We start from the raw sequence: 15,538 nt of genomic DNA on the forward strand, positions 1-15,538 counted from the left end.
TCCCTCCTCCCCTCCAGTAAGGTCTCCATAATTGACCCCAGTATTCCAGATGTGACCTCACAAGAGCTTTATACAGGGGTCACAGCTAGGGTGGCCATCTTTCTTGCAAAAAAAACCCAAAACACCGGCCATGCTAATTTGCATAATTAATTATATATGCGTGACATCACGGGATACAAACATGCAGAAGAAATTTTGTCCTATTCTGACCCCTATAACTTTTTTTATTTCTCCTTATTCGGGCCTGGATGAGGGTAATTTTTTTTGCTCCCGGATTTGTCGTTTTTAACAGTAACATTTTTGTTTTGATGCGACTTTTTGATCGCTTTTTTTTTAAAATTGAATTCAGGAGTTGCAGGTGGTTACTAACTACAACTCCCAGTATGATCTGATACAGCCTGTGGCTGAGCAGCTACAACTACAACTCCCAGCATGTTGGACTATATAGTAGTATATAGTGTAGGTCAGTGTATCCCAACCAGAGAGCCTCCAGCTGTTGCAAAACTACAACTCCCAGCATGTTGGACTATATAGTATTATATAGTGTAGGTCAGTGTATCATGACCAGGGGTGGCTCCAGCTGTTGCAAAATTACAACTCCCAGCATGTTGGACTATATAGTATTATATAGTGTAGGTCAGTGTATCATGACCAGGGGTGGCTCCAGCTGTTGCAAAACTACAACTCCCAGCATGTTGGATTATATAGTAGTATATAGTGTAGGTCAGTGTATCATGACCAGGGGTGGCTCCAGCTGTTGCAAAACTACAACTCCCAGCATGTTGGATTATATAGTAGTATATAGTGTAGGTCAGTGTTTCCCAACCAGAGAGTTTCCAGCTGTTGCAAAACTACAACTCCCAGCATGTTGGACTATATAGTAGTATATAGTGTAGGTCAGTGTTTCCCAACCATGGGTGCCTCCAGCTGTTGCAAAACTACAACTCCCAGCATGTTGGATTATATAGTAGTATATAGTGTAGGTCAGCGTTTCCCAACCACGGGTGCCTCCAGCTGTTGCAAAACTACAACTCCCAGCATGTTGGACTATATAGTAGTATATAGTGTAGGTCAGTGTATCATGACCACGGGTGCCTCCTGCTGTTGCAAAACTACAACTCCCAGCATGTTGGACAATATAGTAGTATATAGTGTAGGTCAGTGTATCCCAACCAGGGGTGCCTCCAGCTGTTGCAAAACTACAAATCCCAGCATGCCCGGACAGCCGTTGGCTGTCCGGGCATGCTGGGAGTTGTAGTTTTGCAACAGCTGGAGGCGCTCTGGTTGGGAACCACTGGTATAGGTTACGGTGTAACATTCCAGGAGTTGGAGGATTGGTTAGATAAATACCCGCCATTGCATTGCTGGTGTTTTTAATATAAAAATACCGGCAGGGTGGCCAAATTTCCGGCTGTGCCAGTAAAATGCCGGCCAGGCGGCAACCCTAGTCACAGCCCCCTCTTCCTCCTGGTCTATACAGCTAGTCATTCCATTAGTCCCCCCTCCGGCCCGGCCGCACTATGGACACAGATCACATAGAGGATCCTTATTTCTTATTTCATATTCGGAGGCCTTGAATGGCAAAGTTCATTGTACCGACCACGTATCTAGTAACACTAAATCAGTCTTCATATTATGGGAAAACTTTCCCTATTTCACTTATGAACATATTAAAGTATAGGACCCAGAACTGACCTTTGTGGCCCCCACTTGTGACCAGTCTCTACTCACAATTCACCATTACCAACAACCCTCAAAGATCTCTCCTTCAGCCAAATGTAAATTCACTAAACTATCCAGGAATAAGTCCAATCCTCAAGGGGGGAGGAGGAGAACAAAGGGGTCTGGAGGGACAGAGGAGCCTAGGGAACAGAGGAGTCTGGAGGAGGAGGACAGAGGAGTCTGGAGGGACAGAGGAGTCTGGAGGAGGACAGAGGAGTCTGGAGGAGGAGGACAGAGGAGTCTGGAGGAGGACAGAGGAGCCTAGGGAACAGAGGAGTCTGGAGGAGGAGGACAGAGGAGTCTGGAGGAGGACAGAGGAGTCTGGAGGAGGAGGACAGAGGAGTCTGGAGGAGGACAGAGGAGCCTAGGGAACAGAGGAGTCTGGAGGAGGAGGACAGAGGAGTCTGGAGGGACAGAGGAGCCTAGGGAACAGAGGAGTCAGGAGGAGGACAGAGGAGTCTGGAGGAGGAGGACAGAGGAGTCTGGAGGAGGAGGACAGAGGAGTCTGGAGGAGGAGGACAGAGGAGTCTGGAGGAGGACAGAGGAGCCTAGGGAACAGAGGAGTCTGGAGGAGGACAGAGGAGTCTGGAGGAGGACAGAGGAGCCTAGGGAACAGAGGAGTCTGGAGGAGGACAGAGGAGTCTGGAGGAGGAGGACAGAGGGGTCTGGAGGGACAGAGGAGCCTAGGGAACAGAGGAGTCAGGAGGAGGACAGAGGAGTCTGGAGGAGGAGGACAGAGGAGTCTGGAGGAGGAGGACAGAGGAGTCTGGAGGAGGAGGACAGAGGAGTCTGGAGGAGGACAGAGGGGTCTGGAGGAGGAGGACAGAGGAGTCTGGAGGAGAAGGACAGAGGAGTCTGGAGGAGGAGGAGGAGGACAGAGGAGTCTGGAGGAGGAGGACAGAGGAGTCTGGAGGAGAAGGACAGAGGAGTCTGGAGGAGGAGGAGGACAGAGGAGTCTGGAGGAGGAGGAGGAGGACAGAGGAGTTTAGCTAATAATCCTTCATCAGCCAAACACATTGGTAGCACAGCACAACTCCTTCTAACCCCCTGATGGTTTGTTACAATGTATCAGTGTGGAGTCCAGGTCTGTGCAGTCTCTCAGTGTCTGGATATAAAGAAGAATGTTTCCATCCCCGACATCAAATAGACATCGTGAAATGTAGAGGATCTAAAACCCAAATAACATTAGAAAATTGTAGAACTTTTCATTTTACAATTATTAAGCCTCTTTTCACTGGCCCTTTAAGTCTAATACCTAAGAAATGTTCATATACCTGCAGTGTGTACAGGAGCTTAGTATAATTACAGGATATACATTAATACGACCCTTTAAATCATCTCTAACCCCTAAGAAATGTTCATATACCTGCAGTGTGTACAGGAGCTTAGTATAATTACTGGATATACATTAATACGTCCCTTTAAATCGCCTCTAACCCCTAACGAATGCTCATATACCTGCAGTGTGTACAGGAGCTTAGTATAATTACAGGATATACATTAATACGTCCCTTTAAATCACCTCTAACCCCTAAGAAATGTTCATATACCTGCAGTGTGTACAGGAGCTTAGTATAATTACAGGATATACATTAATACGTCCCTTTAAATCACCTCTAACCCCTAAGAAATGCTCATATACCTGCAGTGTGTACAGGAGCTTAGTATAATTACTGGATATACATTAATACGTCCCGTTAAATCACCTCTAACCCCTAACGAATGTTCATATACCTGCAGTGTGTACAGGAGCTTAGTATAATTACAGGATATACATTAATACGTCCCTTTAAATCGCCTCTAACCCCTAACGAATGTTCATATACCTGCAGTGTGTACAGGAGCTTAGTATAATTACAGGATATACATTAATACGTCCCTTTAAATCACCTCTAACCCCTAAGAAATGTTCATATACCTGCAGTGTGTACAGGAGCTTAGTATAATTACAGGATATACATTAATACGTCCCTTTAAATCACCTCTAACCCCTAAGAAATGTTCATATACCTGCAGTGTGTACAGGAGCTTAGTATAATTACAGGATATACATTAATACGTCCCTTTAAATCGCCTCTAACCCCTAACGAATGTTCATATACCTGCAGTGTGTACAGGAGCTTAGTATAATTACAGGATATACATTAATACGTCCCTTTAAATCACCTCTAACCCCTAAGAAATGTTCATATACCTGCAGTGTGTACAGGAGCTTAGTATAATTACAGGATATACATTAATACGTCCCTTTAAATCACCTCTAACCCCTAACGAATGTTCATATACCTGCAGTGTGTACAGGAGCTTAGTATAATTACAGGATATACATTAATACGTCCCTTTAAATCACCTCTAACCCCTAAGAAATGTTCATATACCTGCAGTGTGTACAGGAGCTTAGTATAATTACAGGATATACATTAATACGTCCCTTTAAATCGCCTCTAACCCCTAACGAATGTTCATATACCTGCAGTGTGTACAGGAGCTTAGTATAATTACAGGATATACATTAATACGTCCCTTTAAATAACCTCTAACCCCTAAGAAATGTTCATATACCTGCAGTGTGTACAGGAGCTTAGTATAATTACAGGATATACATTAATACGTCCCGTTAAATCACCTCTAACCCCTAACGAATGTTCATATACCTGCAGTGTGTACAGGAGCTTAGTATAATTACAGGATATACATTAATACGTCCCGTTAAATCACCTCTAACCCCTAACGAATGCTCATTGTTAAATAAATCAATGGGTTTCTACCACCTTTTCTGATTTTAATATCAAGTTGATTCTTAAGGGATATTGGAGGACAGATTTTAGCGGTTTAGTTTTAAAATTTTTGCGCAAAATTTTTTGCGTTTTTTTTTTTTTGCACATTCTGGTGGAGCATTTCCTCCACATGTGCAGGTTTCAGTGTAACCTTGGAGTGACATATTTAGTGCGCACAAATTTATTTACTGCGTACATTTCATTTACCTCCAGAAACCTTGCGCAATTACCATATTTTTAACGCAAATATAAGCCATCTTGGACTGCACATAGCAAGATGCTCTAAATCAGTGGTCTCCAACCTGCGGACCTCCAGATGTTGCAAAACTACAACTCCCAGCATGCCCGGACAGCCAACGGCTGTCCGAGCATGTTGGGAGTTGTAGTTTTGCAACATCTGGAGGTCCGCAGGTTGAAGACCACTGATCTCGATCATCGATCCTTATGAGCTGCTGAAGTTGAGTTCTTTTCTGTCTAAGTGCTCTCTGATGACACGTGTCTCGGGAGCTGTCCAGAGTAGAAGCAAATCCCCATAGCAAACCTTTTCTACTCTGTGCAGTTCCCGAGACAAGCAGAGATGTCAGCAGAGAGCACTGTTGCCAGACAGAAAAGAACAACTCAACTTCAGCAGTTGATAATTATTGGAAGGATAAAGATTTTTTAATAGAAGTAATTTACAAATCTTTCTGGAGCCAATTGACATATATATATATATATAAAGTTTTTTCCTGGAAAACCCCTTTAAGTTGATCCTGTTTTTTCTCGTCTCCGGATTGGCTGATCTATGGACAATTTACACTATAAAAGACAGCGCTGTCATCTGATCAAATTGCATTTCCTGGCAGGATATTTGGAAGATGCCATATGTGTATGCGTGTTCCATTGTAATCTTGCCTAATTAATTAATATTCTTTTTTTTTTTTTTTTGGTCCGGCTGTTTCACGTTGTCATTATTTTATCATCATATACCTGCAGTGTGTACAGGAGTATATTTACTACATATATATATATATATATATATATATATATATATATTAATACAGTCATTTCCTATTTGACATGAATGAAAAAGACTCCAGACTCCTCTCAGATGACTTCATGCGGCATAGTCTGGAGCAGTGTTCCCCAACCAGGGTGCCTCCAGCTGTTGAAAAACTACAACACCCAGCACAGAGAATTCACTATAATCCGCACCATACTGCAAAAGTCATCAAACTATAAAGCAGTGTTTCCCAACCAGTGTGCCTCCAGCTCATGCAAAACTACAACTCCCAGCACAGAGAATTCACTATAATCCGCACCATACTGCAAAAGTCAGCAATCTATAAAGCAGTGTTTCCCAACCAGTGTGCCTCCAGCTCTTGCAAAACTACAACTCCCAGCACAGAGAATTCACTATAATCCGCACCATACTGCAAAAGTCATCAAACTATAAAGCAGTGTTTCCCAACCAGTGTGCCTCCAGCTCATGCAAAACTACAACTCCCAACACAGAGAATTCACTATAATCGTCACCATACTGCAAAAGTCAGCAATCTATAAAGCAGTGTTTCCCAACCAGTGTGCCTCCAGCTCATGCAAAACTACAACTCCCAACACAGAGAATTCACTATAATCGTCACCATACTGCAAAAGTCAGCAATCTATAAAGCAGTGTTTCCCAACCAGGGTGCCTCCAGCTCATGCAAAACTACAACTCCCAACACAGAGAATTCACTATAATCCACACCATACTGCAAAAGTCAGCAATCTATAAAGCAGTGTTTCCCAACCAGTGTGCCTCCAGCTCTTGCAAAACTACAACTCCCAGCACAGAGAATTCACTATAATCCGCACCATACTGCAAAAGTCATCAAACTATAAAGCAGTGTTTCCCAACCAGTGTGCCTCCAGCTCATGCAAAACTACAACTCCCAACACAGAGAATTCACTATAATCGTCACCATACTGCAAAAGTCAGCAATCTATAAAGCAGTGTTTCCCAACCAGTGTGCCTCCAGCTCATGCAAAACTACAACTCCCAACACAGAGAATTCACTATAATCGTCACCATACTGCAAAAGTAATCAAACTATAAAGCAGTGTTTCCAAACCAGTGTGCCTCCAGCTCTTGCAAAACTACAACTCCCAGCACAGAGAATTCACTATAATCCGCACCATACTGCAAAAGTCATCAATCTATAAAGCAGTGTTTCCCAACCAGTGTGCCTCCAGCTCTTGCAAAACTACAACTCCCAGCACAGAGAATTCACTATAATCCGCACCATACTGCAAAAGTCAGCAATCTATAAAGCAGTGTTTCCCAACCAGTGTGCCTCCAGCTCTTGCAAAACTACAACTCCCAGCACAGAGAATTCACTATAATCCGCACCATACTGCAAAAGTCATCAAACTATAAAGCAGTGTTTCCCAACCAGGGTGCCTCCAGCTCATGCAAAACTACAACTCCCAGCACAGAGAATTCACTATAATCCGCACCATACTGCAAAAGTCATCAATCTATAAAGCAGTGTTTCCCAACCAGTGTGCCTCCAGCTCTTGCAAAACTACAACTCCCAGCACAGAGAATTCACTATAATCCGCACCATACTGCAAAAGTCAGCAATCTATAAAGCAGTGTTTCCCAACCAGGGTGCCTCCAGCTCATGCAAAACTACAACTCCCAGCACAGAGAATTCACTATAATCCGCACCATACTGCAAAAGTCAGCAATCTATAAAGCAGTGTTTTCCCAACCAGGGTGCCTCCAGCTCATGCAAAACTACAACTCCCAGCACAGAGAATTCACTATAATCCACACCATACTGCAAAAGTCAGCAATCTATAAAGCAGTGTTTCCCAACCAGTGTGCCTCCAGCTCTTGCAAAACTACAACTCCCAGCACAGAGAATTCACTATAATCCGCACCATACTGCAAAAATCAGCAATCTATAAAGCAGTGTTTCCCAACCAGTGTGCCTCCAGCTCTTGCAAAACTACAACTCCCAGCACAGAGAATTCACTATAATCCGCACCATACTGCAAAAGTCATCAATCTATAAAGCAGTGTTTCCCAACCAGTGTGCCTCCAGCTCATGCAAAACTACAACTCCCAGCACAGAGAATTCACTATAATCGTCACCATACTGCAAAAGTCAGCAATCTATAAAGCAGTGTTTCCCAACCAGGGTGCCTCCAGCTCATGCAAAACTACAACTCCCAACACAGAGAATTCACTATAATCGTCACCATACTGCAAAAGTAATCAAACTATAAAGCAGTGTTTCCCAACCAGTGTGCCTCCAGCTCTTGCAAAACTACAACTCCCAGCACAGAGAATTCACTATAATCCGCACCATACTGCAAAAGTCATCAATCTATAAAGCAGTGTTTCCCAACCAGTGTGCCTCCAGCTCTTGCAAAACTACAACTCCCAGCACAGAGAATTCACTATAATCCGCACCATACTGCAAAAGTCAGCAATCTATAAAGCAGTGTTTCCCAATCAGTGTGCCTCCAGCTCTTGCAAAACTACAACTCCCAGCACAGAGAATTCACTATAATCCGCACCATACTGCAAAAGTCATCAAACTATAAAGCAGTGTTTCCCAACCAGGGTGCCTCCAGCTCATGCAAAACTACAACTCCCAGCATGCCCGGACAGCCGTTGGCTGTCCGGGCATGCTGGGAGTTGTAGTTTTGCAACAGCTGGAGGCACCTTGGTCTGGAGAATGTCAGGGATTGTTCACATAAGACTGAATGAGTCCTCGGACATGAATTTCTGTACCTTGTTGTGGCTCCTGGCGCCGGAGGACGGTCCCTGTGTCTGGGCAGGTGACATTGTGCTCCTTGGGCTCCTGATGATCCTGTGAAAAGACAGAAGCTCAGACGTCCGCACACTTCCTGCCACACACCCGGGGACAGCCACAGGGCGATGACCACTGCTGCCCCCACCTGTCCCACCGGCTGGGTCACATACCTCCCGTCACACCGGCTGCTCATTCACAGTGTAAGGAGGAATGACAGCCGTCCCCTATGAGCAGCTTCACAATGAAGGTTTTCAGAAGTGGATCCTACAGGAAGGTGAAGTCCAAACTCTGTATTTCCAATACTCTTTGAATCCACTTCTAATTGTGCCGACAAAAACTGATGTGTATAAAACCATCATCAACCACTTTTTTTGCAATACAGTTTCCCGTATCAGGTTTTTGATGAAAAACAGATTCCTCAAAACCTGACCAAACTGTATCAAAACTTGTGAACAAATTTCAATACGCATACAGTTAAAAACTGTATACAGTGGGGATCAAAAGTTTGGGCACCCCAGGTAAAAATTAGTATTAATGTGCATAAAGAAGCCAAGGAAAGATGGAAAATTCTCCAAAAGGCATCAAATTACAGATTAGACATTCTTATAATATGTCACCAAAAGTTACATTTTATTTCCATCATTTACACTTTCACAATAACAGAAAACAAAAAAATGGCGTCTGCAAAAGTTTGTGCACCCTGCAGAGTTAATATCTTGTACTGCCCACTTTGGCAAGTATCACAGCTTGTAAACGCTTTTTGTAGCAGCCAAGAGTCTTTCAATTCTTGTTTGAGGTATCTTTGCCCATTCTTCCTTACAAAAGTCTTCCAGTTCTTTGAGATTTCTGGGCTGTCTGTCACGCACTGCTCTTTTAAGGTCTATCCATAGATTTTCAATTATGTTGAGGTCAGGAGATTGTGAAGGTCATGGCAAAACCTTCAGTTTACGCCTCTTGATGTAATCCCCCGTGGATTTCGAGGTGTGTTTAGGATCATTATCCATTTGTAGAAGCCATCCTCTCTTTAACTTCAGCTTTTTCACAGATGGCATCAAGTTAGCATCCAAAATTTGCTGAAATTTTATTGAATCCATTTTTCCTTCTACTCGTGAGATGTTCCCTGTGCCACTGGCTGCAATACAAGGTATAAATCACCACGTGATAAAAAACTGAAATTAAAAACGTTACAGTTCCAATACAACCCCAAAGCATGATTGATCCACCCCCATGCTTAAAGGGTACCTCTCATCAAATAAACTTTTGATATATTTTAGATTAATGTATGCAGAATAACTTACCAATAGCATGTTAATGAAAAATATGCTTCTTTCTATTGTATTTTTCCCGATCAGTCCTGTCAGCAAGCATTTCTGACTCATGCTGGAGTCCTAAACACTCAGAGCTGCCAGCCTGCTTTGTTCACAGCCAAACAGGCTGTGAACAAAGCAGGCTGGCCGCTCTGAGTGTTCTCCTTTGTGAACAAAGCAGACTGGCAGCTGGTAGTGTTTAGGACTCCAGCATGAGTCAGAAATGCTTGCTGCCAGGACTGGTAGGGAGACCCCTAGTGGTCATTTCTTCAAAGTGGAAAATTAAATAGAAAGAAGTATATTTTTTAATAACATGCAATTGTAAAGTTATTCTGCATACATTAATCTATAATATATCAAAAGTTTTTTTGATGAGAGGTACCCTTTAACAGTTTTCATAAAATTTTGTTCCCTTTCCTCTCTAAACGTACCTTTGCTCATTCCGGCCAAAAAGTTCAATTTTAACCTCATCGGTCCACAGAACTTGTTTCCAAAATGCATCAGGCTTGTCTATATGTTCATTTGTAAAGTTCAAACGCTGATTTTTGTGGTGAGGACGTAGAAGAGGTTTTCTTCTGATGACTCTTCCATGAAGACCATATTTGTACAAGTATCTCTTTATAGTGGAATATTGTACCACAACTCCAGTGTCTGCCAGATCTTTCTGGAGGGATTGTGCAGTCAAACGTGGGTTCTGAATAGTTTTTCTCACAATCCTGCGAGCTGTTCTGTCTGATAGTTTTATTGTTCTTCCAGATCTTTCTTTAACTTCCACTGTCCCTGATGACTGCCATTTCTTAATTACATTCCGAACAGAGGATATTGTCATCTGAAAACGTTTTGCTATCTTCTTATAGCCTTCTCCAGCTTTGTGAGCGTCAACTATTTTCAGTGTCAGATTTCTAGACAACTGCTTAGAAGAACCCGTGGTGCTGATTGTTGGGGCAAGGTCAGATGAGTCTGGGCATTTAAAACCTTTGAGATTGACATCGCCTGGTCTTCCCAGATGATGATTGAGAACAATCCATGACACTGCCAGGTCTCAGCAAAGGGGGCAGTACAAGATATTAACTCTGCAGGGTGCCCAAACTTTTGCAGACGCCATTTTTTTGTTTTCTGTTATTTTGAAAGTGTAAATGATGGAAATTAAATGTAACTTTTGTTTACATATTATTAGAATAAGAAAGCAACAAGTAATGCCGCTCACCCCTTCGAACAAATCCGTAGCACCTGTGCAAGGACACGCCGGTCCCGCCCTTGGCTTTGTACAATAGTAAAAAGAAGAATTGTCCAGCGCTGGGTTTGCAGGTAAAAGCTTGCTTTTATTTAGAAAATCCGACAGAAACACCTGACAGAGGACAATGTCTGACGCGTTTCGCACCTGGGTGTTTAATCGTAGACTGACATGTAATACGAATCTTACAAGTTAAAATACAAAAATGCTGGGTCACATGACCCGGTACGTCATTAGGAAAAATCCGTAATGGAAGTGATCACTGAGTCCAAGATGGGTGGAATGGATTACGGACCGGAGGAATTCAAATACAGCTATGCCCTAAAATAATTACGGTTTGAAAAGAAAAGAACATTCATTCAAAAAAAAAAATATATAATATATATGTAATTTCTAAATAAGTGCATAAGGACTCCAACACCTTTTCTCTATCATCATGGTATTCCTTAGCTTTTTCTTGCTTGATTTTTTCAAAATTGTTGTGCGTTTTCATCTCCAGCTCCGTTGCCATGGGTTACCACCTCCTGGACGCAGTGACATATTATAAGAATGTCTAATCTGTAATTTGGTGCCTTTTGGAGATTTTTCCACCTTTCCTTGGCTTCTTTATGCACATTAATACACATTTTTACTTGGGGTGCTCAAACCTTTCATCCCCACTGTACGGTTTGAAAATTGATGTCCGGTTGCATCCGTTTTTTAAGAAAAAAACATATAAGTTTTTAACTTTTCACTCTATTTTGAATAAAGTTTCACTTGTTTGATTGAAATTCCTCCCCAAAAAATTGTGCTAAGTCAAAAACCGGATGGAACCGTACGCACATACAGTTCTGTACGGTTCCCATTGACTCCCATTTAAAAAAAAATAAAAAATAAAAACGTATACGGTTTAATACAGATTTTCACCCAGACCAAAAACCGTGGTAGGCTACGGCTTTGGGTACGGGAAAAAAAACTTACAAAACCGTACAGGATGCAAAACGGACACAACCTGATGCATCTTTTGGCGTACAGTTTTCAATGGAGAGTCAATGCATACGGTTTTCTACACGGTTCCGTACGGTTTTCACATAGAAAACGTATACGGGAACTGTATTGCAAAAACGAGGTGTGAATGCGCCCTATAGTGTCCCTGCAGCGTCATGGCCTCTATGAGTGCTATATGTTCTCTATCTACACCCGTGGTTTCCTACCTTTTTTTTGCCTGAGTGCCCCTTGGCAGCCCATTCCCAAAAATTGTAACACCCACATTAGCGACATTTTTGTAATTAATGTAGTTGTTCTTATTTCAAATGTATATGTTTCTTTACTACATTTCCTCTTCTCACCTCTTTACGCAGTGACCTCACCAGCAGAATAGTGAGTACAGCTCTGGAGTATAATACAGGATATAACTCAGGATCAGTACAGGATAAGTAATGTAATGTATGTACACAGTGATCTCACCAGCAGAATAGTGAGTACAGCTCTGGAGTATAATACAGGATATAACTCAGGATCAGTACAGGATAAGTAATGTAATGTATGTACACAGTGATCTCACCAGCAGAATAGTGAGTACAGCTCTGGAGTATAATACAGGATATAAATCGAGATTTTCCTAGCTTGTGACGGAAAATATTAGTTATATGAAGACAGGAGGCGAGTATCTTGCATTAATCTTTCTTTATTAATGCCCATAGCAGAAAAATTAGAACTTTCAGTTTTAATGTATTCAAAGAAAAAACTTTTCTCAACTACAACTCCCAGCAGCCCCTCTGAGGACTCTGTAGCCAATCATAGCCCAGGAGGCTCCTATAAAGGGGGCTGCTGAACCATAACTCCTCCTCTTTCTTGACTCGACGTCATAGCCGACACTGTATAGTCGATACCAACTCATTCTCGACTCCATCTCTGCATGACGGACACGAAGAACCAAACGCCACTGCACGACCAGCTTCGGGACAGACATCTTCTGGAGAACCGAACAGTAGAAAACGTCCCAACGGGGACCAGGAACAACTCAGCCGCTGACACCTAGACACCGGCGATCTTCAATATCCTGAAACCAGAAAAGAAAAGAACACCATAACAGGGTTGGGTCGGGAGGGAAGATACTCGCCTCCTGTCTTCATATAACTAATATTTTCCGTCACAAGCTAGGAAAATCTCGATTTATATATCAGACAGGAGGCTCATATCTTGCAAGTTCAAAGCTACAGCAAGAAACATATCACAGACATGACATAATGTAGAGCAGAGTTAACCCACGGTAGATAGGACCGACATGGATACATGAGACTCCGGTCTGAAATAAAAACGTCTAAAAATCGTCTCCGACGCCCAATCCGCAGCTAAGAGCAGATCTGAAAGAGAGCCCCCAGAAGCAACAACTTTAGTGGCCATCGCTCCCCTGGAGGAATGCGCACCGAAAAGAGAGATATCTATCCCCGCCATCTCCATGGCGGACCGAACCCACCGGGCCAAAGTAGCCGATGACACCGGTAGGTGGGGTCGGACATAGGAAATGAGGAGCTGAGAGGAATCTTCTGACCGTAATCCCGCCGTCTGCGTTTCGTATGCTTGGAGGCATCGAACTACGCAGAGACGAGGATGCTCGGGGAAAAAAGGATAAAAGACCGAGTGAATTCCGGTCTTAGTCCTACGAACGACCGAAAACCGAACGCCTTCCGGCAAAATTGACGCCTGGAGACATCCAACGCTTTCACGTCCGATATCCGTTTTATGGAAACCAGACATAAAAGGACGGTCAGCTTGAAGGATAGAAGCCGTAACGAAAGGTCGTCATTATCCGCCCAAGTGGAAAATAATTGCAGGAGCTTGGAAACATCCCAAGTGGCCTGGTACTTGGGACGCGGGGGTCGTTTAAATTTAATGCCCCTCAAGAGGCGGCACACTAGAGGGTGCTTGCCAACAGGCAGGGTGTCTACAGGACAATGGTAGGCTGATATAGCCGACCGATAGACATTAATGGAACTAAAAGATTTCCCTGCTTCAAAGGAATCCGCTAAGTAGTTGACCACTACGGGCACAGAGGCATGAATCGGATCAATCTGTCGTTGATCGCACCAACGGACCCAGAGTCTCCAGGCCGAGCGATATGCCGATCGAGTCCCGGGGGCCCAGGCCAGGGCAAGGAGATCCCTAGCTGATTTTGAAAGGTCGTTATCTGACTCTGAGACCCCGAAACCAACCACGCGAGGAGAGGCAGGTTGCCCTCCAACACCAGAGGGTGGAGACCCTTGGTCGGATTGGTTAGAAGGTGAGGGAAATGAGGAAGCAACCGGGGATAGTCGATCGCCATCCCAAGAAGGAGGGGAAACCACGGTTGCGTCGGCCACCAGGGAGTTATCAACGCAATCGTCGCCCCCTGGTTCGCCACGTGAAGGAGAACCCTGGGAATCATTGGGAACGGCGGAAACGCATAATGCGTTCCCTCCGGCCAGCGTTGACGAAACGCGTCTATTGCGCAGGCCTCCGGATCCGGCCTCCAACTGTAGAAGCGGGGCAACTGATGGTTGAGGCGGGAGGCGAATAGGTCCAAGCGAAATGGACCCCAGAGTCGTTGCAACGCCAAGAAAATTGGCCGATCCAATTTCCAATCGCTGGCATCGATCAGGTAGCGGGAGTTCCAATCCGCCACCGAGTTGGAAACCCCCGGAATATATTCCGCCACTGGAATTATGTTGCGGAGAAGGCAGAAGTGCCAAAAGTCCTTTGCGATATCCGCCAGGACTTGTGACCTCGAGCCTCCCAAGCGGTTGACATATTGGACCGCTGTCACATTGTCCATGCGCAATAACACACAGCAATTGCATGCGTGTGGTAAGAAACTTCTGATGGCGAAAAAGGCCGCCAGGAGTTCCAGCGCATTGATGTGCAAAAGAGACTCTTCTGCGGACCATGTCCCTCCTGTGGAGGACGCCCCGCACCGAGCACCCCAGCCCTGCCGGCTGGCATCCGACTCTATGATGAAGTCCGGACTGGAATTGAATATGGTCTTGCCGTTCCACTCGACGGCATGTCGAAGCCACCACTGTAATTCCTCCGAGACCTCCGGACAGAGGGGTACCTCGTCCGCATATCTGAGACCTTGTCGAAGGTGCATAGCTTTTAATCTCTGGAGGGCCCGATAGTGGAGTGGGGCCGGAAAGATAGCTTGGATGGACGCCGATAGGAGGCCTACCAACCGAGCCAGGGTGCGTAGTGAAACACGACTCTTGCGAAGCACAGCCCTGATTTCTTTGCGAATGAGGGCTAGTTTGGACGTGGGAAGCCGGAGGACCGCCCGATTGGTATCTACCAGAAAGCCCAGGAACTCCATTTCCTGGGCCGGGGCGAGAACCGACTTCTCGTGATTGATCAGGAATCCCAAGGCCTGTAACAGAGAAACTGTCCACTCCATATGGGTAATGGCCTGATCTCTGGATCGAGCCATGATAAGCAGATCGTCCAGATAAATAATCATCCGTACCCCTCTGCTCCGTAGAGATGCCACCACGGGTTTCATCAGTTTGGTGAAGCACCACGGGGCGGAAGATAGGCCGAAGGGGAGGCAAGAGAATTGCCACATGCGACCTTTCCAAAGGAAGCGGAGGAACCGTTGAGACGAGGGGTGGATGGGCACGGTAAGGTAGGCGTCCTTCAAGTCCACCTTTATCAGCCAATCTCCCGGCCACAAAAGGTCCCGAAGGCAGTGGATCCCTTCCA

The 15,538-nt window shown here is 44.4% G+C and overlaps 1 protein-coding gene across 5 annotated transcripts in view; it reads right to left on the reverse strand.

Moving 5' to 3' along the window:
- The window catches only part of CNBD2 (cyclic nucleotide binding domain containing 2), an 82,693-nt gene that overhangs the window by 44,931 nt on the left and 22,224 nt on the right, over positions 1-15,538 (reverse strand). For 3 of the 5 annotated variants that reach the window (XM_056518746.1, XM_056518745.1, XM_056518748.1), the window contains exon 2: positions 8,266-8,344. In XM_056518746.1, coding sequence (XP_056374721.1) covers positions 8,266-8,344 — 79 coding nt within the window. Of the gene's footprint in view, positions 1-8,265; positions 8,345-8,457; positions 8,552-12,156; positions 12,200-15,538 lie in introns of all 5 variants that reach the window. The other 2 variants (XM_056518747.1, XM_056518749.1) reach the window with 2 other exon arrangements.

The sequence above is a fragment of the Hyla sarda genome, chromosome 5 (assembly GCF_029499605.1).
Source record: "Hyla sarda isolate aHylSar1 chromosome 5, aHylSar1.hap1, whole genome shotgun sequence".
Taxonomy (NCBI): domain Eukaryota; kingdom Metazoa; phylum Chordata; class Amphibia; order Anura; family Hylidae; genus Hyla; species Hyla sarda.